Source organism: Barbatula barbatula (genome assembly GCF_947034865.1).
Source record: "Barbatula barbatula genome assembly, chromosome: 9".
Lineage (NCBI taxonomy): Eukaryota > Metazoa > Chordata > Actinopteri > Cypriniformes > Nemacheilidae > Barbatula > Barbatula barbatula.
This window is the reverse complement of record NC_136772.1, coordinates 10200252-10224332: the sequence shown is the minus strand read 5'-3', so window position 1 is coordinate 10224332 and position 24081 is coordinate 10200252. Positions and strand designations below refer to the sequence as shown.

Below are 24081 nucleotides of genomic sequence, written 5' to 3'. Positions count from 1 at the left end.
TCATAATATTAGGCAAGGAATAATAGTGGCCTCTACTACGTTATGAGGGAAAGAGATGCCATCAGTCCCGTTAGCCAATTTTCAGTGTGTGTATGCGTGCGTGTGTGTGTGTGCGTGAGTGCGAGTGTGAGAAAGAGAGATAGTTGACCTGTGGAGAGTGTTTTGACCACTGACTGAATCAACAAATGATGAAAAAGAGTGATTGTATTACTGGAGGACAGAGGCAGAAAGAATATAGGAAAGATATGTCATTTCTAAACAAGTCTCTGTCTCGCTGGGCTACAAATCTAATTTATGTCTGATGGAATGTCCAGCAGTGCTGATTCTCTTCACATCACGAACAGTGAAACTTTCTTTCGGCTTCTGTATGAGGTCAGTTATCGTCCTCTAACAGACTGACAGTGAATGTGAGCTGTTACACTTTGTTCATTTTTACAGTATGTCCAGAAGACCACACACCATGTCATTTTACTTTTCTTGAGAATAAATTAGGGTTAGGGTTAATTAATTATGACAAATACTGTACATGCATGTATTAATATCTCACTCTCTGCCAATTCGATCTCAGACATAAAGTACAAGTGAAAATAGGATCTAAACATTTGGGATTGGATCACTTAGCCCTCGATCAGAAGTAGTTGAAAATGCACATGACAACATTGTATAGTGTGAATGTATAAATGTAAAATATATGATATATGCAAAATATTATTGTTATGTGTTTTGCTGGAATTATTCAGATTTTTTTGAAACTTTTGAGAGATTTTTCTGTGATTTATATTCTTGCAGTGACACACTGATGTATCGACTTCATTAAAACACCAGGGTCCTGATGTGTAAATACTACGTATGCACAAAATGAACATTGAAATGTGCGCATGCCACTTTCCATACACAGATCAGGATATATAAAATAAACAGAGCATACATACTGTATATGAGCTACTTGTTTCTATTAACTTTTCCTTTGTCTTTCCTTCTCACCATCCCTCTGCACGTGTCTAGGAGAAAGTCACCATATAAGAACTTGTCTGGGTCTGTTTGTTTTAATAGGCTGACCATAAAACCGGCTCTATGCGAATGTGCGTGTTTACACGGAACAATGACTGGCAAGTAAATTGAGAGGCTCCTGCTTATCAATAAGACAAACCTCTTCTCCCTCACCCTTATCACCGCTGCCTACCTGTGTGATCGCATAAGCCTCCAGCAAAAACACATAGAACAGAATATGCATCTGCGTATCAGACACGGCATGCACAATAGAGCTGGTGTTTGCGTTCTGTTGTTCATCAAATCCAAAAACACGAATTTATCGTTAACATGTCGCGCGAAAGACGAACGTGAGATGCATACAGACGCTTGCCTGGCAGGCTTGGAGCGTTCTCTCTGTTTGAGTCCAACTTCAAAGGCTGCGATAAGAGTCACTGAAGTGCTTTCGGTGGTTACGATGGTTGCCGTGGCAATGGAGGCAGCAATCTCATTGAGGATAATAGGTTTGAATATTATGGTGAAGCGCCGGAAATTGCTTAGTTGCAATTTGGTGATTAGAAAAGCTTAAGGGTACCACAGGGGATTTTCTGTTTTGGGGATGAAAGTGTGTGGTTGTACAACTTAGTTTTGTGCTCCCTGCAGCTGACTGTTGATGCTCTCGTGCTGCTTTCCTCTCGGGGATCGACTAATCAGTGAATCAATCGAGCAGTTAATGAATCAGCCTATCAGGCAAATTTATGTATGTCAAGGTACTCAATCTATAAAAATATTCTTTAAACATTTAAAATAATAGGAACCGAAATAAATCATTTTTTTATTTTAACATCTTCAACGTAGACATTCTTTTACAAGAATTTGCAACAAAAAAATACAAATTCTGTTATCATTTACTCACCCTCGAGTTGTTTCAAATCTGTATAAATGTCATTGTTCTGATAAACAAAAAGATATTTGGAAGAATGCTTGTAACCAAACAGTTCCACCTTTGACTACCATGGTAGGGAAATTTACATTCTTCAAAATATATGCTTTTGTCATTAACAGAACAAAGACATTTATAAAGCCATTAAAAAAGGATTTAAACTTTAGCAATTAAAGGAATTATGTTGTGACAATTATATTTTCTTAAGATAACTATTTCCAAGGCAATCAGAAATAGTCCTAAGAATCAGAAACAGCCCTCAGATCTAAGTTTTTAAGATCATGAAAAACAAGTCAAGTGGCCCTAAGGTTTTGAACTGTAGTGTATGAATGTGTCTTTCATCTATCCATCTAGTTAAATCATATCTGCAGAGTTGGGTTTTGTTGATTTCTTCTTTTTTTGTGGATGGTTTCATGGATTCATTAAGGTTGACAAACCCAGTTAGCGTCAGAAAGCAGAGTAATTCCCAAAAATGTGAAACCGGTAAAAGCGTTAATAGGAACACCGACAGGTCCCAATATAGCTGAGAAACATTAGAAGCTGAGTTATGTAAAAACATAAGTCCTGTATAAAAAGATTTGAACATCTTAGAAGACTATACACATTTTAAAACAAGCAGCATGGCCTAGAACATGAAATTCTTCCATGGCTTTTCCCAAGATGTTAGAAGTGTAAAACAGATTACTTGGAGATGAAGGCATGACGTTCATTTAGCTTTTACGGCTGCAGGGCAGATCAATGGAGGACTGATTATGTTTAAGATCAGAGTTCCCAGGCTAGGCCTTGAGATAGAGCTTCAGTACAGACACAGACGTGTGAAGACTGTTCTGTTAACTGTGTGCAGAATCGATTCCAGCGTGGACCACATGCAGTGATGTTTCTCGGGGTTACAGAGCTAGGCTGCACATTGCGATGATGTCTTACAAAAATAAGCCATGTGTCAATTAACTTGTTTCATCTGTAGTTTTGGAAAGGTTTGTGTGGAAAAACAAACTTCTGCAGGAGATATTGTGAGCTGAAGGCAAGTGAATTCACAGCGTGGAATTGTTGGAGGTTCTGAGGTTACAAGATCTCAGTTAATCTCTAGCTCTCTGAACCCTTCTCATATTTTCATCTTTCTCTGACTTATTCATGTTTGACTCGAGAGGAGGAAAAACTAATCTCTTGTTTCTCCATTCTATCCTAGCACTTGATTTCCATCAGAGGACACCTGCTGTTGGCACACAGGGGCCATGTTTATATTTATTCATATTTATTTATTGAAATGAGCTGCAATTTGCTTCTATAAAAGGGAATTCTCCAATACCAAGAGTGTGCGTATTCTCTGCACCTATTCTCATAGGCTGCTGAGAAAATCTGACAAGCTACTTTCTTGTTAAAAAACAATACATAAACATGCTTATGAAAGCCATGGCACACAAGATTTCCTACAAACTCTGGCAGACTGCAGTAATATAACTAGGAGGATCGACTGGCACTGTGCAATACGTTATAATAATTTGTATGTCACAACATGATAATGAATAGCATTCCTTTAATGTGCAGTGATACGTTAATGTTAAGATACATCTTAATCTTTTAAGATGTCATTTGTCTCTCAACTATGCAATTGCATTATGGCTGTCAACATGCATTATACTTATAAAGGAGTGGTGTTGAATTTGAGCATCATTAGATCAAAAGAAGATATGTAATATTCACATACTCTTGCATATTTAAAGGCGATATGCAACAGTGTTTCATGCATTCTGACTTATTCTTTGCTGTCTTCTCATGCTTGACATGGTCATCTTGTCAAAAAACGAGTTTAACATTTGAAATAGTATTTCTGTGCTCGATACACTCCCCCAGCGTTCGTAAACGTTTCGGAGAGTTTGTTTACATTTATTCATTTTGAAGAGGCTTTTATCCAAAGCGACTTACAAGTAGGAGAGCATATAAAACATTTGTTTTTATTTTAATTTTAAACGGAACATATATGTTTGAGCTGTTTTGAAATGTTGTGAAGGATGCTACAGTTCAGGTGGAGGCTGGCAGTTCATTCCACCACAGGGTAACCAAATGAATAAAGGTTTTTGCAAGTAATTCGGTGCCTCGCTGTGATGGAACAACCAGGTGTCGTTTCAGACCAAAGATGATGTTGGGGGATGTAGACATGGAGCAGTTCACGAGTTCGCCCTCGCCGATAAACAGCTCCTTGTTGGGATAGATGGTAAAGCATGGGAATGCAGGTTATGCGTATTTGCCGTGTTGTACAGGGAGTGGGCTCCGAGCTCGCCGGATCTATCCGAACCCGGAGCACTCTACCCTGCTCAGAGCAAGTGATCCGGGCTCGGAACCAGCTCGAGCCCAGAACACACCCCCCACCGAAGGTCCTGCGGGACTTAGAGAAAATGAGAGGAGCTGGGGTGGAGGAGGGATGCTTATCTGGCAAGATGCAACAGTTAAGATTACGGTGATTGCTGATGGTGAACCAGCCTAGATAATGAAGTAGAGATTGCGTGCTCGGCTGATAGGTGATTGCTGCTGATGGAACATCGGGCTGATTTATATGCTTAGGTTCCTCCCAAACTTTGTTAATAAAACATCATTGAGTGAAGGTAAAGGGGCGAATTTTACATTATCGTTCTGAAGGCCAGTGTCAAAGATTTAAACTTGACGTGGGCAGAAACTGGCTGCCAGTGAAGTGAAATCAGGAGGGGTGTTACAAGGGTTCTTTAATGCTGATTGAAAACGAGACATGTAGCTGGATTCTAGATCATTTGCAAAGGGGTTGACTGCTATGGTTGGAAGGCTAGCCAGTAGAGAACTGCGATGTGTGGGGGGAGTTTCAGCTGTTCGTTGAAAGTGAAAAAAGTGAAAGTGAACTATTTGTCAGTTATGGTGACCATTCCTGAAATGTGACCTCTGCATTTAACCATCCAGAGGGTAGTGAACAAACGCACAGCAAGTCATGAACACACGTACACCCGGAGCAGTGGGCAGCTATCACTGCAGATAGGGGTATGGTGCCTTGCTCAAGGGCACCTCAGTCGTTACCTGCCGGCCCTGAGGATCGAATCACGAGTCCGACTCTTTAACCATAAGGCCCCTTAACATGAACATCACACCCAGATTCCTTGTGGTTATAGTTGAGGATCAGAGCTGAATGGTAAGGTATTGTTCAATTGATAGGAGTTCTCTCTTGGAGAAGAGATGTCCAGAAGGCAGGCAATGATGGTGGTGTCATCTGGTTGAAAAGAGAAATAATGCTGCTTATCATCTGTATAAAAATGGTATGAGAACCCATGTGCCTTAATAATTGGACACATGGAGGTGGTATATATAGAAAGGAGGAGAGGAGCAAGAACTGATCCCTGAGGAACTCCAGTTGTCAGCTGGCTCGCCTCTCCAGGATACCTTAAAGATGAGATTAGAGTCAAACCAGTTAAATGCAGTTCCAGAGATGCCCAGTTTGGAGAGAGTGGACAGCAGGATCTGGCGGTTCACAGCGTCAAATGCAGCAGAGAGATCAAGCAGAATAAGGACAGATGACAAGGATTTATCCCTTGCCATAGGTTTTTGACGAAACACAGGAGAGCGGTCTCCGTAGAATGCCCTTTCTTGGAGCTGGATTGCTGACTGTCCAGAAGGTTGTGCTGTGAAAGAAAGGTAAAGAGTTGGTTAAATACTACCCTTTGAGGGCCTTGGAAAGGAAAGGCAGGAGTGAGATTGGTCTGTACTTGCTGACCACTGAGGGGTCATGTGTCGGTTTCTTGAGTAAAGATGATACAAGGGCTTGTTTAAATAAGGTGGGGACAGTACCAGTGGTGATAGAGGTGTTTATAATCTGTGCGAGTTTAGGCATTAGAGACAGAGAGATAGTCTATAGGAGGTTGGAAGTCATCGGGTCGAGGGGACAGGTAGTAGGCTGGGTGGAAAGGAAAATTTTGGAGACATCCGTCTTAGCAAGGGGTAAGAGAGAGATCAGGGATGCATTGAGCAGAGAATTGCCTGCTGATGGTCTCCACTTTGGCGGGAGGTGAAGGGGGACAGAGAAGAGAAGGTTGAGAAAAGTTGACGCATGTTAGATGCCATTTGGATTTTGTTTTAAAAGTACTTGTTTTGGCTGCAGTAGTGAAGTGGTTAAGAAGATGTTGATACTTGGAGAGAAAAGAGTAACAAGGATATTATTAGTGGTGCAGTTATGAGTCAGAAAAAGATCTAGCTGTTGTCCTCCTCTGTGGGTGGGAGGGGTGTTGGCCCTGTGACAGTCAAATGAGGAGAGTAAAGCTAAGAAGTCAGCTGCTTGTGGTTTGTCTAGGTGGATGTTGAAGTCACCTAGCATTACCAGTGGAGTGCCGTCTTCAGGGATAGAGGATAGCAACATGTAAAGCTCTTCTAAGAAGTTTCCCATTTGACACACTGTACCGTCAAAAAAGAATTTGCAGCGTGCATGGAGGCCGAAACACAGTATTTTCTAAATAAAATAATTTTATGAAAAGGTCTGACCTTAATATTTTTATAGCAACCACTTCATATGTTACAGTAAAGGTAATCGAGAGCACTGCATATCGATCATTTTATAATCAGCAGTACAGTTCACATGACTAAACCACTTTTGTGCAGGAGTATATAAAAAGGCGGATAAATGACCCAAAATTATGAATTTACCAATAAGAACCTTTATAAGCCCTTGACAATAATGAACCACCAGGATCAAGTCCTCTCATCTGAAAAAACACAGATACACTACCGCACACTCAACGTGCCACCAAGCTACTCGAGGAGGTGATGGGATTCTGGGTAAAGGATCTGTAGTGGGCCACAAGTGGGCGACAGGGGATCTGAATGTCCTTCAGAAATGCATCCACGGTTACTCACCGCTAACATTAACGTCTGTCAGCAGGGATTCCGCCAAGAGGCTCTTGTGTAGGCAGAGTCTTGATTGACACTTGCAAGCTATTTTCTTGTCAGATTATCACTCTCGGAAGTGAGGTGTTGGTGTTGACTTACACATTTATTCATGAAAGAAGCCATAGACGTGCGGGAGCCCACGATTGTTTATACGTTTCAGTGTGTCTACATGTGTATCTGCAGACAGGATAAAAGTGTTTCTTTACATGATAACTTATTTATTTCTCAGCTTGGATGAAGGTTGTTTTAGTTGTCTGTGACAGTACAGTAACATTGGCAGGTGTGATGTGGATTTCTGACAGATCTGTTTAGCCAACGCTGATCTAATCAACATGTTTGTATCTGGAGAGCGACAGTCAGGTTTGTCCTGAAAATATTATGAGATGAAGTGCCATGGGAATTCATTTTGTGAAAAGCATGCATGCATACAAAAAAAGTATGCATGCTTGTAATCCAATTGAACAAGGTGCTACAGGTCCCGGTAAAGCATATCATGCCATGCATGTTTAAATAAAGTGTAATTTTCCTAAACAAGAACATGACTAATTTCTAGGTAAAAAAAGGGCACAGATTCTGTTTTATTTACAAAAATAGTGTATTTGTCTTTAAAATCCAGACATGAGCAGTTACTCATACCGATGTTGATTCAAAACTGTACAACTTTCTTCTGTGGAACAAACAAGGAATATTGCTTTTGCAAATTATGTCCTTGAAAATGACTATGAAACGGTCTGTGTTTTATTGTAGAACACTGCATATATGAATTTATAGTCTGTCTGATATTTGACTTGTGTTTTGACCTGCATAACCTTACATGTTTTGCTTATAGTCAATGTTTTCTTGTACAGCTGCTTTATAACAATGAAAACTGTAAAAAAAGTGCTATGTAAATAAAGCTGACTTGACTTGACTAGAAAGAAATGAATTCGCGTAAAATGTTGAATTGGGCCCCTCGGAAAAGATCTCAATAAAATATATATTTAGATCGCCAGCCACATTAAATATTCCAGGAGACTTTCTCTATATCACATCATCATATTATAGTATCTTTATTAGACTTACATATTATGAGATAGACATTCTATTGACTAGCGTTTCAGGTTTATTTGTAAAGTCGGCAGAATCAAAGTAAATCCCTTGCATAGTTGTACTCACAGTTCTATAGCCTTGTTCCACATTATGACATATCCAGACAAGACGAAGGATTCGATGTTCACTATGTGCGTATTTCCACGCTCCGTCCCCACGTACAGCCATTTACTTTGAAACGGAAGATGACAGAATGTGATGCTGAAAGAGAGAGAACGGGAGGATCATGTTTGTGTAAAACAGATTACAGAAAGTATTTCAGCTTCACATTAAAGTTTTTAATCACACTTTAAAGAAACAGGAGAATAGTAATTACCTAACAAACATGAAAATTCTTCAGCAAACTACATGACAGCGAGCATTTTTAGTGTAATGAGGATTCCTGTACTTATATGCATGTGTCACATGAAGCTAAACAAAACATGAAGCTATTAACCTTTCAAAATTAAAGTTTTTTTAAGTTTAGAATTAGCACATCCTTCAACCAAACACTAGGGCTGCACAATTAATTAAATTAATATAACAATATAGATTTTTGGCTGCAAATTGTTTTTTTATTTGATTACATTTATTTGGTTCACACCAAATATTTCCAAACAATGGGGAGGTACAGTACTCTTTGAAAAATTACACTTTTACAACTTAAAGTGTACACCTTAAGAGTGCTACAAGGTTGGGGGCCAAGCATTAGAAGGCAAGCCCTGCCGAGCAGACAGAGCCAAGCTAAGAGGTGGCCCTGTCCGGTAATCGTCCCAATGACAGTGTGCCTAGCGCCGGCACGGTTGGAGCAATGGTAGGCTGGAAACCTAGTAAGACCTTAAGAAGAGAGAACCCGGGCCTGTAAGGCCGGGACATCCAGACTATAGAATCTAGTAAATGTGGAGGGTGAAGCCCAGGATCACTTAAGACACACAGCCAGACCAAGCCCAGGATAAGTGGATACCTCTAGTAGAGTGGGCTCTAACTCTGTGGGGCATCAAAGGCCCAAGGAAGAATATGCTAGAAAGATAGACTCAACTATGCATTTAGAATGTCTCTGCTTTGTGACCGGGGACCCCTTGGTGCGGTCACCAAAGCAAACAAAGAGCTGTTTTTTAGCGCCTGAGGGGGGTGGAACGCTCGATGTAAGCCTTCAGTGCTCTGACTAGGGTCCTGCTCGGAGGAGGGGAGCGCAGAAAGCGTCACTACCTGTGCCCAAAACAGGTTAGAGTGCACCTTCGGTAGGTAGCCATGTCTCAGTTTGAGGACCACCCTAGAGTCGTCAGTCCCAAATTCAAGACAGGAAGGGCTCACAGAGAGCGCCTGTAAATCGGCCATGTGTTAAACAGGTGCCAGCGCTAGCAGCAAAGTGGCCTTTAGAGTCAGGGAACGAAGGTCCACAGACTGCAAATTCTCAAAGGGAGAGCTCTTCAGAGCTCTCAACACCGTGGAAAGATCCCATACAGGGATCACATCTATAGCTCCCATCTGGAGACCAGAGGTGCAGAGCCAACAGCTCGGGCTGGGGGTGCCAGATCGTGTTGCCTGACTTAAAGACGAGGTCTCGTAGCAGGGTAATCCACAAGGGGGCCCTCTGCGGAAAGTGAGAAAGTGATCCGCAAACGCAGACAAGGAGTTTTCCCTATAGCGTCCTGCTACGCTGTACAAGAGAACTATCGATAGGGAACTAAGTTACCTGTAGTTCAAATTAAATTTGTACCGTATATCTATTGTCACATTTAATCATTCATTTCATAATGTCATATTCAATTAATTTGTATACATAGGCCTGACCCTTTTCTATTTTTGCATACAATATAGTTTTGATAAACTGTGTATAAATGACACACGTTAAAATAACAAGTACAACTGTCATTTGATGGCCCTATTATTGTTAGGCATAAACTAACTTTCAGTGATTAGCATCTCACTGTGCTTCTCTGCGCTTAGAAGAACGCTTGTCACACTTTGTGTCTACTGTTGCCTGGTTTGGCTTTGCTTCGGGGCTTATGTCAGTCAAACACAAGCCCCTCTTGGGTCCACTTGTGTGTATTTTTGGGAAGCAGCAATTAATCAGAACACTATTACCTCAAGACAAACCAGAGCTAATGAGCCATGACTGAGACGTGACGAGACACTAAAAATGTGGCGAGACACAACATAAAACGACAACGGTGTGACATTGAACAATTTCCCATACTGGTGTGTTTGTTTTCATAGCGTGCTGCTGTCTCTAGTGTCATCAAAAGGTTAAAAGGAATTGCAAGATAGCACTTGGCTGATGCGCACTACGTTAATTACAAAATAATCAGAAAATTAGGCAGACTATTAGCGCTGTGATTTATCACTGCTACTGTGGCAATAGAAACTCCACAGGGAAGGCATCTAATAACACGGCAAATATGAATACACATGTAAGCAGTGTTTAGTATTGAAATTGAGCTTGCAACATTAGATAAAACAATATAGATACATAAAATATTCCTCTGTTTGAACTTTATCACATCCAAAAGAGACAGATTTAGATCAATGAGAAACAATGAGAAAAAGGAATTGGCAATGTTGCAAAACTCATTCAAATCTGCAGCGACCATTTGAACGCCACGGCTAGACATTACATGCCACACAATGCTGCTTGATAACATTAAGCATCCAGTAAGTTATTAGGATCAATATAACTATCACATATCCAGGCCCTGTTTAAGACTTCACACGGAAATCCATCCAATGGCACCATCCATCATCCTTATAAACAGGTTAACTAGAAAATAAAGAACAGCAAACAGTAATTCAAATCTGTCCACACTCATTACATCTCTCTCTGTTTTCCTTCTCTAATGCCTCTGGGGTCATCAGACAGTCGAGGTGATTGGAAATGAAGGTTGCGATGTGCTAGACGGACAACTAAACTTGTCAGGGTTAGAATGCTAATAGAGCACCTGGCCATGCTAATCCGCAGATGAATGTTTTTGATTGACACACATGGAAAATCCAGGTTAGAAAGGGCATTTTGAGGGCTCTTTGAGCTCTTTGGTTATTTTTACAGGTAACTCAAGTTTAGGGTGTAGTTAATTTAACTGACAATGACAGGGGAGTGTTTGAGCTATCTGGAAGAGAACATATTTTTTTGCAGATCATTTTAGTGACAATGGTGAATTCTCGTATATATTTACACAACTGTAGCTGTAAAGACTTTAGTACTCAAGGAGAAAAATAGAGATGTGAATGTAAAATGTCTTTTAATTGGTGGCTTGCCATAAAAAGGTTTAAAACAAACTTTCTTATCTTCAAATTGTTGCTTTACTATGACAGCAGTAGGCTATTTGTGTTGCAATTTTCATATAAAAAATGAATAATATATGGATATATTAGAGTATAAAATTTACAATTACCAAAAATAAAGCAATCATAATGTGATCTTAATGATTGATATTTATGTAAACTAGTAACAGTAGTAAGAAGAAAGACCTTATAGAAGATAATTTACTCTAACAACCACTGTAACGTACAATACGTACGAGTTGTGTTACAGAATGTGTTTGACACATTTTACAATGGCGTTTGAATGCCATAGGGCTAGGTGAATCTGTCTGCGGTGAAATCGTCTTGTATTTCGTAGAAAGACAAGCATGCTGTGCATCTTGAATCAGAACTCTTATAGCCCCCCTGAGTCTGTCTCCTGACCCCGCTGAGCTGAAAATCTCTGTCATCTGACACAGCCTCTCACAAATATACGCACCCAACTGTGTACGCACAAACACACAGAGACAGGCACCTACTGATCTGAGACAACATTTCTCATTACATGCAGATTTGCATAATTTTAATAAAGCCAAATATAAAACACTTCAGGGTCAAAGCAAGCACATACGATGGGAGAAATCGGTGTTCGAGTGTGCAGACTGTGACATTGTGAGAAAGCGTGACTTTATTTGTTTGTTCCAGACAGTCTGATAAGGTGCTGAACAACAATCATCAGTTATTACGTAGGGGAACAAAGCTAATTTGCCAAACCCAGAAAAGCACAAAGCTTTCAAACTCTGGATCACAGATCACGCAATCTGTTATGCCACGGTCAGACTTGACTTTGAGCATGCAAAATTCGTCTGGACGGTGTTTGTTCGGAGGTAAAAAATAATATTTTTTAGGTAAAGACTGTAAGTGAGCACCATCCGTAGTAAATCTTCAAAATCCTCTGAACTGTTGGGTTTAACACGCGTTTTAAATTACCGCTAGACGAAGTGATACATCAGCTGTGATAATAAAATAGCTTAAGCACTTGTGTATCTCATGACCGCTAGCATAATTTCATCAGCTTTGAATGTGAAGTGTCATTGGCTCTTGTGAACGATTGCATCATGATGTCTGAACGTAGAATTTGGTGCCTTTACGTGCTTGCACATATGTGATTTCCAACAACTTTGAAATGCATTTCTGTTGAAGGTAAACTTTTCTGATGCCTAGAGAAAAAAACTACTTTGAATCAGAAAAACTGTATTACTCTCTTTCATTTCTGCAGCAATTTCTGCAAACAAAGTGATAAGAGGCCACATTATGGCAAGGTCTTCTAACACATCTAAGTTTTTATGTGAAGGAAAACACATGTACAAATTCTCTCTAGCTCACTCAAGGTCTCTCTGTTTGTTCAGAGTATGTCAGGATTTCGGTTAAAACTTCACTGAATATTTCTATATTTTTGTACAATTTATAAAGGCCTATGCAGAGAATCTAACCAATCCATATTTCACAACTGTGAGTGTGAGCGGCGGTTATTAGAAATGACCCTGATTCATTCAATAAGAGGAATACAGCCACATCACACCTACAGTATTACTTTTGTTTCTGTTGCGTTGTGCAGTTTGAAAAATTGTACAGAAAACTATAAGTGAAGACTATGTGTATATAAAATATATTATTCAACAATATGGTATACACTACATGAAGAGTTTGGTTCCAAATTGAGATAACTTTTTTATCATGATTTTTATTTTGCATTGCAAATAATATTAATCAAACTGTCCGCCCAGGTTTCGCCGCATTCCTTTACCTCGGTTCGAAGTGCCACCCCTCTGGTGAAAGGGGTCGAGTCTAACCGAGATGCCCTCTGGGCTGCGCCCATCTTGGGTCTGCGCTCTCTGTTTTAAGCTCTTCAGGCTTCCGTTCAGAATGTTGATGCAGAGGCACATCCTGAGGTTCGTCTGACATCAGGATTGGTTCATGGCTGGAGGACATGTACTTTCATATTTCGATCCTCCCTCTCTCGATACCCGAGCATGTCAGTGCGAAGTCCTGCCACTCGGTCTGGCCCTGTCTCCCCGTGTCTTCAGCAAGATCACGGAGTCTGCTCTTGCTCCCCTCGGGGAGTAGGGCCTGCGTATCCTCAACCATCTCATGAGATCTGTTGTGTATGCACAGGGACCGATTGGGCCAGCGGGTCAGCTGGGACAAGAGAAGCTCTCCCCTACTAGAGCACCTCTTATCTCGGTGTGGAACAACAATCTGTCACCATGACAGGGCACCTTATCAGTGAACGTACCCGGTCGGTGCTGTGCCGCATGTTACTTCTCAGGCGGCAACCAGCGGTCCCACTGGATATCTTTCAGAGGCTCCTGGGGCATATGGCTTCCTCGGCGGCAGTGTTCCGCTCGGGTTGATGCATATGAGACCGCTTACATATGAGACACTTGGTTACAGAGTCCGGTTCCTTGGAGAGCGTAGCACACCGGCAAGAAGTGTGTTCCTATCACGCATCACAGCCCATTGCAGGCTTTAGTACACCCTGACCGAGGTCCCCCTCGGCATGGACACCTCAGCGAACAGCTGGCCTCTGGCAAAGGGAAGTAAGCTACCTGTGCAAGTAGCTCTGTGCAAGGTCAGGGTAGAGGAACATCAAGTACTGCTAGTTGCGCCCTCTTGGCCTAACTAGACTTGGTTTTCAGAGCTGAAGCTTCTGACGACGTCCCCACTGGCCAATTCTCCTAACAGAGAACCTTCTTTCTCAGGGAAAGGGCACGCTTTGGCACCTGAGACCAGACCTCTGGATTCTCCACGTCTAGCTTCTGGACGGGACGAGGAGTTCCTGAGTGACCTGCCCCTATGTCGGGATTACGATCACTCAGGCCAGGGATTCCGCCACTTGGCGTCTGTATGCCTACAAGTGGTTCCTCTTCTCGTCCTGGCGTGCTTCCGGCAGACCCGCAGAGTTGTGTGATCAGTGTCGTGCTCCAGGAAGGGTTGGAGAGCAATTTCTCCCCTTCTACCTTATGGTGTATGTTGCTCCTATCGCGGCACATCACGTACTGGTCACAGGTAAGTAACGGTCAGCACGACCTGATCATCAGATTTCTGAGTGGTGCATAGAGGCGTACTACGTACCCTCTTAGGACCTCTATGTGGTCCTTGTGATCCCTGTAGATCCCTTTTGAACCTCTTGGAGAGGCCGCACTGTCTCATCTATGATAAAGATGGCTCTCCTTGTGGCGCCCGAGGGTGTCTACATGCACTCTAGAGTACCTAGAGTTTATGCCGGGCGACTTCCACGTGGACCTGAGACCCTGGCCTGGCTACGCACCCAAAGTTCCTACCACTCATGTTCAGGACCAGGTGGTGAACTTGCAGAAGACCCAATCCCTACCGTGTTGTCTTCAGTACGCACCTTGCGACTCTACTTCGGTAGCTCTGAGCAGCTCTTTGTCTGTTTTGGAGCACAGCACAGGGAGAGCTGTCCCCACACAGAGATTGGCACACTGGTTGGACGATGCCATCTCTTTGGTGTACCGGTCCCAAGATCTCCTGTCGGCATTGGATCAGGGCACCTCTCTGGCAGACATCCGTGGAAGCTGAGGGCTGGGCTACACCCAACCCTTTTGTGACAGTTGGTGAGAGCCCTCACCCTTATTCAAGTGCTGCCTTACTGTTTTCACTGGAAGATCATGATCACGTTTCGTATAGGAACCCCATCTGTCAGTTCGACACAACGTCGAGAGACCGACTGAAAGGGAACGTCTTGGTTACAGAAAGTAACCTCAGTTTCCTGATGGAGGGAACGAGACGCTGTGTCCGTTATGCCACATTGCTTCACCCGCTTCAGCGACCCAGGTATCCTTCCCAGGTTACTCAGCCTTAAAGGTGAATGAATGGGCATTCGCCAATTTCATTGGCCTTTTAAAAAGTACAGTCAGAGTTGATAAGTTCTCAAGATAAAACCCCATCTGTCAATTCGACACAACGTCTCATTCCCTCCATCAGGGAACTGAGGTTACATCCTTAACCAAGACGTTATCCCATTTTGGAACCAAACTCTTCATATGCAGTTTTATATACTTTAATATACTTGAGTTATGCCTGGCATTCAAGACCTCAGGAGAGGGAAAGACAATTTCTAATTACCACACTATCTGATTGATATATGAATGTTCTTCCCATTAAAAAATCATGTACATTATTAAGGTAAATGCATCAGTCTGGTGTATTTTGAGAACAAATATCTTACAATTGTGTGCTATAGTAGTAAAAGCAGTGGCGGTTTTAGGCACGGGCGAACCGGGCAGTCGCCCGGGGCGGCATTTTTTCATGTCACGTGGGGGGCGGCACCGGCACGAGCAGTAAAAAAAACTCTGGGCCGCCGCAAATCGGTTATCTATTATCTATCATTCATTCATTGTGTGGGGAATTGGCAAATTGGCGCCCCTGCATGCTGAAAAGATAAAGGTGTGGTGATCCACAAAGAAAGAGACATTCACCAAGGGACTGTTCCTTTAAGGGGGTGTGTTTTTGTGTTCGTTATGTACCTCCGGGTTAACCGGTGTGTGGTAGTTTTACTCTGACTCGCTGTTCGATTTATTGTTTTAAGTGGAGTAAAGTTGACTCGACGCATCTCCGTCTCCCGTCTCCTTATTTCTCACACTCCACAAAGGTATGCAACTATAACGTTCTCTCTGTGTTATGATTACTGTATCCATGTTGTCATCTGAAGGTTTCAACTGTAGGGTTAATAGCTCTTACTCTTAATGTACTTTTAACGTAATGTTTAGCCTAGTCGTTAGAGCGCCCGACTCTCTTTCGGACAGATGCCGGTTCAAGGCCCGCGCAGGGCAGGTAGAACCGACAACACTTATACAACAAATTTGGTTTTAAGTCAACAAACACGAGATCTAATTTCACCATAATATTGTGCTTTGCAGCAAAACTGTTACAAGTTGAGTTATTATGATTTATTTCCATCAGTTGGGTTAACGTAAGGTCCCGTAATGAGCAAACAGAATTTTCCAATCTGTAGCTAGTTTCTAAGACGAACATAACCTTTGCTATTTATTTGCTACATCACACATGTCATGAATATGAAGGTTTTATGCATGTTTATGACAACTGTCATTAAGTGTCATTCGCTCAATTATGACATTTTTTATGCAAATATTGTTTGTTTGAGGTCTTTGTTGACAACTTTACATTAACCAATACATCTTAACCTGTCATAATTGTCTTAAAAACATGACATAGCAGATTAATAATTGAATGTAAGACACTACTTAGCTGGTGTTTCGGCATCTAACCATATTGCCTAAGAGACACTTCTGTACGCATCACAGTTGTTTTATTTGACAGAACAAACATTTTACTTGTACGGTCAACAGAAAGTTGGCCATCCCATCGCTCACCCCCTACCAACCACGACAAACAATATAACACACCGGATATAAAGGAAACGGAAGTGAACACAACAAAACACGTGATTACAAATAACCAATAAGAAGATAAATGAATTAAGGCCACTACAGCTGGGTTAACCGTCATATTGGTTTTGACATTGGCTGTCATGAGGCCATTATAACTGTCATGAATCTTTTTCTGACCACTTTTTTTCCAGTGGTACAAATTGAATGTCAGTAAAATATCATTAAGTGTTAATACTCTGTCAAATTGTTTTATAACAATGTCATGTATACTTTTCTTGACCTCAACTACAGTGGTACAATTACATTTTAATGACAAATTCAATTTGTACCACTGTAGTTTAGGTCAAGAAAAATATGACATAATTTAGTTTTTTCGAGGGGGGGGGCGCTCAAAGATGTTCTCGCCCGGGGTGCAATTCAATGTAGAACCGCCACTGAGTAAAAGAGCCATTGTTTGCAAACAAATTAACAAATGATCACAAAAGCGTCTGCTAAATGACTCAATGCAAAAAGTAAAAGCAGACAAGAATGAAGCAAAGGGCTTGCCCTTTGTTAAACAGCCTTTTTAATACAGAAACATTATCGATTACAAAATTCTTTCCATTATGAAACAAATATTCAGTATATCATGCAATATAATAAATAATATAATACTTTAAGTCCATCTTTTTCTTAATATATGAATATTTGTGTCAATTCTTTATGTATTAATTAATATATTTACTATATTATTTTACGCAATCTACATTTTCTTTCAGAGTATTGTCAGACTTTTCTCCCTGAACTTAATCTGTATCATAAAAGTTATTGACTTTAGACGATGCCACCTGTATGCCAACTGCCAAGAGGTGTGTTCGACTGCGCAGACTACATTTAAAGATTTGACAAAAAATTTGGCTAAGCTTTCCTCTGCAACCTTGTGCTGTCTGTATCGAGTTCGACACTCTTGCCTTAGGCATGCAGTCAACAATTTCTCCACAAGTTAAAATAGGAAGTTAATTTCTCACTTCGAATGCAATGTGAAAATAAATAATTAATGAAAATAAATGTCATTAAAATCTTATTTCATGAAATCCTCTGGTGGTGTCAATCATTCTCACACTTGATCTGTTGGCCTTGTTTAATTTATGCAATGCAGTCAAGATACATATCTGAGCGATTTGCAAATTGGTTGTGTGTATATGTAAGCTACTCACCGCTCTCTGTTGAACTTTAGAGAGTGAAGGATTGCTGGCCGTCGCTGTCGCAGGTTCCAGAGATGCAGTGTGTCATCTGCACAGGCTGTGACCAGCGCCCCCTAGGAACACATACATCAAACCATCACTAAATCTAGAAAAGTTGGGTCAATATTGCAAATGAACGTGTCACCAAAATGCCATGGGAAAATGTATTTGCGCTTTAATCAGTCTCATTGAAACGATTGTATTCTGAATGTGAGATTTCACCATTCAATAGTTAAATGTAACAAGGGATGGGGAATATGATATATATATAATTTCTGTTCTATGGCACAAATTAAATTGTAAGACTTTCTACTCATATTGAATTTATTCATATAGTTTCTAGGAAGTTATAAACCTTAATGTATTCAGTCACATTGATCGTTTTCATTCTGGGCACAGTAACTATTTATTGAATGCATATTTAAAAATATTAAAGTACACCCTGGATCGACAATGCAACAAAAATGTCACATGTGTAATTCAGAGCCATGTGTTACAGAGTTAAAAATGGACTATATGGCTAACAGAGACAGAAATAATTTAGACAGAGGAGAGAGCACAAGATGATTATTGTGTGACTGTGATTTTTCCTGTCCTGCCTGTCAATTAGGGCGACAAGAGTATTTCTGACCCATTTTATCTGATAACTTATAATATTCCCTATATAATTTCTGAAACCCTATATCTAATTACTTTCCAAATATCAGACACTGGAGGGAATTCACTGCGGTGATCCTGAAACAGAGACCAAAGGTGTTGTGATTATTATTTACTTCATCTAAAGTGTATCAGCTCTTGTGCAGTGAACCTTTACCAAATAAGGGAAATTACAAAGTGATGGTCAAAACTAATTTATCTGAAGTATTTATGAGATGGCCAGTAGATAATAAAAATTATTAATAAGCATAACTTCTAATTTTCTGCAGTAGCAGTGTTGTTTGCCTGGGCTGTTTGTGTTGCTCTTTAATGTGAACATGTTTTATCAAATCAATGTTTAATCCAAAGGTCACAGCGGGCAAACAGTTTATCTCAAACATAGTTTTGTCTTTACTGTCTTTTTCCTTCACCTCTCGCTCTTTCTCAGTGCAAACTGAGAACTGAGTTTCTATGGAGATGGTGTTAAGGTAAACCCAGTTAGCACCAGCACACCCGAGAGCAGGGGCAGACTGGCCATCTGGCGTTTTTTTTATGGGGCTCAAACAGATGTATTATAAATGTGAATGCAGAAGACATGTATGCATGCCACCCTGCACCTCAAGCACCCAACCCCCCCATACACCTCCACAAACCCCCAACCCCATCCCAATCCCCGTCGATAGAAATGGTGTAGGGCCGATGTGGGCCAAAAATGCCGGGACCGACTCTACTTCCCAGGCCAGCCCTGCCCGAGAGACAAAAGCAGCGAGAAACAGGTGACGAGAGGAAGTTGAGTTGTGCTGTTTTAAGAAGAAGGAAGGTTGGCACAAAATCAAACTTGAAAGAGAAACAATGAGCAATCTCATTCTAGAAATTCTAACATCTGGTTAGTTAGAGACAGGCCCTTGTGACTGAATGTTATTTACATCAATATCTCACTGTTGTGTAATGTTGTAATGATTCAGGTAATGAAATCAATATGGATGCAAGCTGAACCCCTGATGTGTGATATGGGAATAATTCACCACATGATAAAATGTCAAAGTATGTGTGCACTCTCATATCTCTGAATTAGACGGTTTTGTGTGCGTTTTGTTTAAAGTTTAAAGGCAACATGAAATTGACCTTATTTACTTTATTTTTATGTATTTGTGGTATTATTGTACAAGCATCATTCGTGCTAATTTATCCAAATATTTATTTTTGTAATCATCATCAAAAAGGCTGAAATTATTTTCCTGTTCGGCTGATGAAGTTGACAGACCCCTTTTGCAATGAACAATAAAATGCTGATCAAGCCAACAGTTTACAAAGCTACAGCACATGTAAGAATACAATCTTTCTGTAGGCCTTTGCCTTTTCCTTGTGTCAATATCTTCAATTATTAAATCTCCACAGAATTGTATGTATGACCTGTGTTTTTCCAGAACTTTTCTGTCAAAACGTCATTCAACATTCACAATGATTGGGATGGCCCATTCATTTGTGCATTGTTGCTGCTGCACACACCATGAATAAAATGCTTTAAATGCTTGAATTTGATTAAACTGACAAAATCAGTAAGTCGATCCTTTCTTTAGAAATGTCATTATGACTTGAAACGTTAAAGAGTAAGTAACATTAGATCATGAAAATTTCATTTTCATGCAATGTGTTTTGTTGCCTTGTTTGAAAGTAAGCAGTCTGCCAAGTTGTAAGTCCGAAGGTGAATGAATAACAAAGTTGTTGGCTTATAAAAAAGGGAGTCGACTCTGAATCACCCAAACGAGATGTGACCTCGTTCGAGTCTCTAACCGCCGCGTATCTATACGTCACTAGAAATCATGTCTAGAACCTGTGTAGGACTTTAAAAATCCAATGTTACTTAATCTTTAAAACAACAGAGGGCATGTCATCTCTACAACTTATTTCTGCGTGGGCGCTGTTAATGTACTACGACTGCGAGTTGGGTTACTATGTTGCATATAGACCCGTTTTTCCAGGATTATCGCTGTTAGTGTATACGCTGACCAAAAAAAGGTAAATTGTTACTTAAATTCGAGATTAAAGGTCCGTTCAGATTGGGGGGATCCGAAGAAGCGAAACGAATACCGTTCGAACCAGGTTTTCATATCAACGACAAAACGAATGTTCGCTTTCTTCTATTTGATGGCCGCACGTTTGATGGCGCTGATGGAGAATCCATTTCACGTCTAAACATTAGGTGACGCTCAACCGCTATTCAGGCTTCGGCTGCTGAGAAGAAGAAAAGTTAAACCTTAGCACGTGGCAATACAGGCTACTAGTACTGTTTGATTTACGTACTTACAACAGCAGAACAAGAAATGGATTTCTCCAGCAGCAACGAACATGAGTTTATTGTTTTTTGCCTGAATGAGCAAAGGAAGAGAAATAGACCATATTGGATTCACTCTATTCTTGAAAAGAGCACGGGGAGTTAAATAGATTGATCCAGGAGTTAAAGCTGTACCACGATCGTTTTCATTGTTACTTCAGGACGATGGTCTGGGGGTTAATTAGTTACCAAATGGCATTTGCATTGCAGCTGTACTATTTAAACAGTTGTAAAATATGCGTACACTTGGCATGATGTTTGTTTACATGTGCCTGTGATTTCTACCTATAAGCAAAACTGCTTAGTAATAGTATATAAAGAAAAAGAAAGAAATTTCAAGAAAGTGATTGTATTTAATTACTTTTACTGGTACCGCCAATATTTTTTAACATCCCATACTACAACATAACATGTGAATTGTATTCATACGAAAGATGATATATATTCGTTTATTAGATATTCGTGGTCTGTATGAAAGGCTTCATAAGAATCTATTGTTTCTGTTCTAGAACATTAGCGTGACGAGCATTCGCACCAAATCGCCGGCAAATTGGATTAAATTTATTGTCATTACACACATACAAGTACAGTGCAACGAAATGTATTTGTTGCACGAATGAAGCTTTATACTGGGGCATTCTCACTGTAATCCATGAGTTGCAGTGTGTGTGCGTTAAAAAGAGACAGAAAGTAAAATGTGGCTCTTGACACATCTGATGGGAAATAATGACTGACTGCATTGGCACCGCAAGACCAAGAGGGAGATTGGCTCTTGACCTAAACGTATTCTTCTGAAGAGCTGAGCATGCATTTTAACTCGAGTACACACGCACCTAAAATAAAAGATATAAACATGCACAGACACGCTCTGCCCTCCTACGCGCTTTCTGCATATGCTGCCCGAATACATGCTGTAATATACGTGTGCCTGAATGTGTGGGTGTGTTGTACCTCGTTGATGAGAAACTGCAGTTGGAGAACTGCCGCCCCACTCTCATGCTGGCAATGGCAGTCCACTCCTGGCCCTCCCAGACTGATGACATCACAGAGTTAAGGGAAAGACCACTTGAAAGAGTATTACATTATGCTAAAAAGAGAGTCAAGACATCAACTGTTGGATGAAAACGGTGATTGATGGACCAACTCATCAAGTCACATCAACAGCTTTCACCCCGAGATTGGCTCACCGTGTTTTAAATAGATCTTCCTGTTGGAATCTGTTTATTAGGAAAGGAATAAGGATTTCTTCCAGCCACGCACACACACACAGAAATCAATCAAAGAGAGCTTTGAGAAGTCAGACAGGGGGAGGAAAAAGATCATGTTGCCATTTGTCTCTTCTTTTAACTACAAATGCAACATGCACAACAAGTGCATCTGACCCTCTAAAAAGACTGTAAAACAAGATGTTATAATATCATTACAGAAACATAGTCAACAACAGGGACTTTCAGTATAGTTCAGATCACAAACAATAAGTTTCTATTCAACTTTTGTTTAATTAAATGTATCCAAAATAAGATATGTGTATAGATATATAACATACTATACACTCTAATATACTCTAGATATGTGTTTTTGTTTAATGTGCAGGGGTTAAACTCTTAGGAGGGGGTGAACCTTTCTTTGTGGTGGGGAGATATATTACTGAATAAAAACGGATTAATTAAATATAAATACAAACATTTATAGATACTGTATTCTATGAGACCACATTAAAATCTGCCATTCAAAATGACATTTCAACCTAGAAATAAACAGAAAACATAAGGATTTGAATGAATCGATCAATGAACAAAGAAACAAACAAACAAATATATTTGCTATAATCTTCACAAATCAAGTTTCTTAAATCAGCAAATTGATGTCATTGCTATTTGATGTCAAATGTCAGATTTCCATCACTTCATTGAAACACATTAGATGTTCTTTCAAACATTTTCAAGTTGTGCTTGACTTTTTTTACATTGTTTTGTTATTCAAATAATGGTCATTGAAATATTGTACTAAACACACAGAATAATAAATGATCTAATCAAGTTCAGGGTTTCCCAAACTGGGGTTCGTGAACAACTTGCAGGGGGTTCGTGAGGTACACGGTATGTCTGCCAGTGCACATACATGTTGTTTCCGTTACTTTGAAAAAAATAATAATTGCAAAGAAATTTTTAAAAAGAATAATTATGGAAAATACTACTTATAAAAACTTCAAAACAGATCAAATGTATTTTTATGTTTATGAAATGAAACATGCAAATATGCTATTGATTTTTTTTTTAAATTGCTATGAGAATGATTTCAATACTTAAAAAAATATTCTAAACTCTTAACACAATTAGCACAGCATCCGTTTGTTGTGACCATACCATTAACACAATTCATGATGTTTTCACACAATACTCAGTCGATTAACACATTTCTAAAATGCTTACATTTTCTTTTCACACAAGCTTACCCCTAACCAAAATTATGGATCTTTCTTATCTTTTTTAAAAATGCTTAAATACAGCATGACAAATAGGAAGACCTAATGCTCCAAACCCGAAATACAATAAAAAACCTTCTTCTTCTAAAACAACAGCAGCATACAGAAAAAGATTTGATACGAATTTTCCAATTAGTGACGATTGAAAAATAGCTGATTCCAATCTCAATCTGAGACATATAGCTAGATGTTGAAGTCTTTCCATTACATGATCATGAGCATCCAAATGCTGAAGGTCATATACTGTAGATTAGAACTGTACTTTTTTTTTGTCCTTCAAATCTTTTTGTCCCTTAAATTTTTGCTATCTTTGAACCAAATGCATGGTTAATTTTTATTACTGACAGGAATTACATATATTTTCTTTTAAAGCCTTTATTGCAGCAGTCACTTACTTTTTGTATTCTACCGATGATTCCTTCACTATGTTGTCTTCTGTGAACTTTTGGAACGTCTGGATGTGTAGAGACAGCAGTAGAACAGTGATGCGGGCAAAGGGGGTGTTCAGCCTTGTGCAGTTTCAATATAGTAACTGTCATCCAAACTGTAGACTAAGTTTACATCAGGTGATACTGTTAAAGTACACAGTTACATTGACAACATGCCTAAACATTTTGACGACCTTGTTCGTGAACAATGACTCAATGAGTTATCATTCTAATGACACTGACATGATCATTGGCATGAATATTTACTTTTGAGAGATGTACTAAGGATTTTTAGTGACTGACTAGCTTTAGAAACATATCTATTGTATATTGCAGTTTGAACAAATTGTTCTGAGAAATGCACTTATTATTTTGCACATGTTAGGGATGATGTGAAAAACGCACCAAAGCGACTGAGAAAAA

The 24081-nt window shown here is 40.0% G+C and overlaps 1 protein-coding gene across 1 annotated transcript in view; it reads right to left on the bottom strand.

The window, feature by feature from the left end:
- Positions 1 to 24081, bottom strand: part of stxbp5l (syntaxin binding protein 5L) — a 128840-nt gene that overhangs the window by 53056 nt on the left and 51703 nt on the right. The window contains exons 3-5 of the mRNA XM_079463995.1: positions 21697 to 21778; positions 17748 to 17848; positions 7964 to 8098 (exon numbers count right to left, since the gene is read on the bottom strand). Of these exons, the coding sequence (XP_079320121.1) occupies positions 7964 to 8098; positions 17748 to 17848; positions 21697 to 21778 (318 nt within the window). The remainder of the gene's footprint in view (positions 1 to 7963; positions 8099 to 17747; positions 17849 to 21696; positions 21779 to 24081) is intronic.